This window comes from Ascidiella aspersa, chromosome 1 (assembly GCF_963924565.1).
Source record: "Ascidiella aspersa chromosome 1, kaAscAspe10.2, whole genome shotgun sequence".
NCBI lineage: Eukaryota > Metazoa > Chordata > Ascidiacea > Phlebobranchia > Ascidiidae > Ascidiella > Ascidiella aspersa.
Genome location: NC_139447.1, coordinates 7,787,224 through 7,791,209, shown reverse-complemented (window position 1 = coordinate 7,791,209; position 3,986 = coordinate 7,787,224). Strand labels below are relative to the sequence as shown.

The following is a 3,986-nucleotide window of genomic DNA, read 5'->3' as shown; positions in this document are numbered from 1 at the left end:
GTACTCAGTAATAAAAAGATATATTAAGCAACATATTAGCACAGTGACAGGTTATTGAAGCATCAAATTATTTCAAGACTTTTCTGTTGATTGTAATAATTGTATAAACAAGTTGATTACAAAAAAAAAACAGCTCATATATTTAATGCGGCACACAAGTTATTGAAAGCCATGCTTCACAAACATACAACTTACAAATACAAGTTTGATATGAAAAATGTAAAAAACACATACAGAACAGAAAATTTTATTCAAAAGTTTAAATTTAATTGAACATTAAAATTTATAATACAATCAAATCAAGGGATATTATTGATTTCATTAATAAGTAAAAATAAAATAAAATGAATAATATACTATATTATATGTACATGAAAAAATATATATAAAAATTAAAGTAATTTTTTTTGTCTTATGCCACCTGCTCAATAAGTTACAAACTTGAAATTACTACTTTTTGCCGGTTGGTGAGATGTACCTCTGCGTGTTCATTCTACCCGAGATATCCTCAGAGCTGTGCAAAGTGCTTATATCGGAGGTGTGAATGTCTCCAAGCTCCGAAGTGCGCAGATCGCTTAAGTCCGACATGTTGAAGGAGCTCTCTGTGCTTTTCTTTAGTCTACGGCGGATTCTCTCATAGGAAGAAGAGTGAGACATACTCGGAGGACGGGGATTTTTGTAGTTGGATGTTGACTCTGATGCAAGAGAGCGGATCACTGGGGAGTCAGATGGTGGAGGTACTGGTATACGTGATGCCATCATTGTGGTGGCAACAGATGAAGAAGTGTCCGTTTGCTTTTCTTCAATGTTTTCCAGTTTGGGAGAGAGGAAATCTATGGACTCACTGCTTTCTACATTTTGCTGTTTGGGCGATAAAAAGTTCAGGGATTCACTGCTATTTATATTTTGTTGTTTGGGGGATAAAAAGTTTATGGATTCACTGCTGTCTACTGGACGATAACTTGTAGGGGGCGATATGCTTTCTGTTGACACATCTTTGGGGCCTGTTTTGATGTAAGTTCCGCCAATTGTAGGACTTACAGAAAGCTCTGAAGCAGTTGGCTGCGGTGATAAGTCCAATGATAGCTGGGGAGCAGCAGTATCGTGACCCGTAAAGTCTGTAGAATACTCAACTGCTGTGTTTTGCGGTGAAGTCTCGAGGTTGGTGTAAGCTGAAGTGGATCGTTCTGGAGAAAGCTGATCATCGTCAAAATCATCAGAGTACTTGTAGCTGTGTTCCTCACTCAATTTGTCTGGACTTTTATCAGCATAAGAGGATTGAGCTGTCGGAACCCTTATTTCAATGCTTTGGCGGCTTAGTGCCCTTGGCGAGCCTGTGTCTCGTACTGTAATGACCTCATCAGTGCTAGTTTGTCGCAAATCGTCCGTCGAAAGATGCTCGCTTCCAAACTCATCATCATAGGAAGGCTCAGAAATGAATTCGTGGCGAGGTATTTTGACCAGTTTGCTTTTTGTGCCGACATAGGTGTCTTCCATAGACGGATACGACTTCTGTGGTGCTGTCTTCTTTTTTAAAGGCTTGTGTTTCTTCTTTTTAGTTTTTTTAGAAAGAGTTATTGTAGACTCAGGATGGGCATTTACAGCCATTCTTAATCGCACAGTGTTGGTGAGGCCATACTGCAAGGGATATTTTAATGGTTTTTTAGCAGGTGTTTGCTGTTTGCCTTTGGATTGTTTTAACACTATAGTTGCATTTCTTGCCTCTGGCTTTTGCTGTTGTGTTTTGGCTGTGCTCGGACGTGCTTTGTTTTTTTCGAGGGCTTCCTCAATAAGAACTTTGCTGATTTTTTTCCTAGGTTCAGGAGCAGATGAAGGCCTTTGCAGACCCAGTTGCATTACTTCCTCAATTAAACCTTGTAAAATTGGATATTGATCTAAAGATTTCACGTCAGTTTGAGTGGTTTCATTGGTTTGGTCAGCAGTTGTACGAACAGACATAAATTTCTTGGGTTTGCCTTCCTCTGGAATAGTTGTATCATCACTACTTGGCTTTTTTTTAATTGATGAAGCTGTTGGTTTGCTTTTGCTTGTCGGTTTGACAGTGCTCATCACCTTTTCTTCAGACTTCACATCATTTTTTTCACTTTCAGCAACATAAAGTAAAGGTGGAGGGCAGAAAACATTGTCCAAGGGAGTGGTGTCGACATTTTTATAGCTTTCACTGTAACTAATATGATTTTCTTTTTCGGCCACGGCCACAGCATTAAGGTGGGGTAAGATTGAGTGTCCGAGGCTTGTTAGTTTGTAAGATATGTCAACATGTCCAACAACTACATGCATGAAATTGGTTACGCAAAGAATCCCTGTGGCACCATGACACGACGTTTTGTGGATTCCATTTGTTTGCAAATCTCCAATTATTTCCTTTATAGTTGTACTCAGATTAAACGAACTAGAACCCACACATGATTTATCCGCATCTTTGTCAAGCACAATTAGGTAAATTTCTGTAGATCTTAAACGCTGATAGAGTTCAGTAGGACTAATTTTAAACAGACATGACTTGCCTTTCTGAAAAGCGTACTCGTTGCACTTTGAAGGGTTGCTTGTGTTCAAATGAATTACAATGGTCGGAAAATCGAGAAATGCCACAGCTATGTAAGGCAAACCGCATTTTACCTTTTTCCTGAGTCTCAAAACGTCGACTGCAATTTCAAAACAAAAAACAGATTCCATGTATTATAACTACATTCACCTATCGGATTTAAAAAAATAAGTCTGTAGTTATAAAGAAATGGGATAATTAACATGTAGGGCGCTGGTCTAGAATCCTACCACATTTATTTTAACAGTAACAAAAACACGTTGTTAAATTGGAAATTTAAATAAGGCACAAGTATGTAAGAATAAATATAATAATAATACTTGACTCACACTCTCATACTCTTACTCAAATAATGTTAGCAATATAAACCCGCGGACGAAAATGTGGTAGGATTCTATATCAGCGTCACATGTAGGTCAAATTCACAAACCAATGCCCACATGTTACCGACTACTGCTGAGTTTATTCGCAATCCGGTATTTTAAATTTCGTTTAGCAAAGCATGACCCGGGCAAACTTTATCCTCAACTGCTGGAACTATTTTAAGTGCATTGGCACTAGGGTGACCGCCAAACATTTCACGAACGGAAGTAACAAGTAACGATTCACAGTCAACCAAGCATTGTCCTTAACGTGACGCAATTTATAATTCCTACACTAAACTCTGGTATTTTTAATTTCAAACGCAGCGCGTCTCTGGTCGTTACGTAGTTGCGGAAGGTTTTGTAAACAAAACAGTTTAGTGGTAAACTAGTGGGCGTTTGTGGTCATTTGTGCCTATGCTGCAAAACGTTTGTTAAAAATATGGTATTTTAACAATAACTCCACATGAACACATAATTTAAAGCATAATTAAATTTTTACATAATGTTCCTACCATGTTTTAACATATTAACAATAAATAAGACTGACAGCTAACATGGGTCTACTGGTTAAATTTCGGTTTGAATTTCACTAAAATCAAGTTAAATGACCAACCAACCCAACGCAATGGGACACCAAAATACCACATCCTTACACTACTACTTTCGGCTCTGTTTGAATATTCCGAATTGTTTCTAAATTACTTGACTCGAATAGGCGCAGGACTATTGTTTCAAAATGCTTACGATAAGTAAGCGAGAGGCGGAAACCAATAACCCTGCCCATGCAATTGTCCTGCAGCAGCCCGAAATTTGAGATTTATATGTAGAATGCTAAATGGCCGCAGGAGCTAATATTACCAGCACTGTGATAGGCAATATGTTAAAGTTACAATGCATTGCACTCAATAGGTACCAATTCGTAATAATTGATGCCGGAGGGTAAAAATACCGAAACAAAATTAGACTCTTGAACTTTTACACCTAATTAGCTTATTAACTGTTAGCTGATGCTTTCGCCAGATTCTCACGTACGCTAAGTGCGATCAAACTACTAA

General features: G+C 38.0%; 1 protein-coding gene across 1 annotated transcript; it reads right to left on the bottom strand.

Annotated features, from left to right (window-relative positions):
- Window positions 1–450: 450 nt before the first annotated feature.
- LOC146167021 (uncharacterized) lies at window positions 451–2,711 on the bottom strand. Its single transcript, XM_083392039.1, has one exon. The coding sequence runs from the start codon at window positions 2,695–2,697 to the stop codon at window positions 451–453; it is 2,247 nt and encodes a 748-aa protein (XP_083248165.1). The 5' UTR covers window positions 2,698–2,711.
- Between the last annotated feature and the right edge of the window lie 1,275 nt (window positions 2,712–3,986).

Coding starts and splice junctions, on each gene's coding strand:
- LOC146167021 (XM_083392039.1), bottom strand. CDS start 2,697: ATGGAATCTGTTTTTTGTTTTGAAATTGCAGTCGACGTTTTGAGACTC.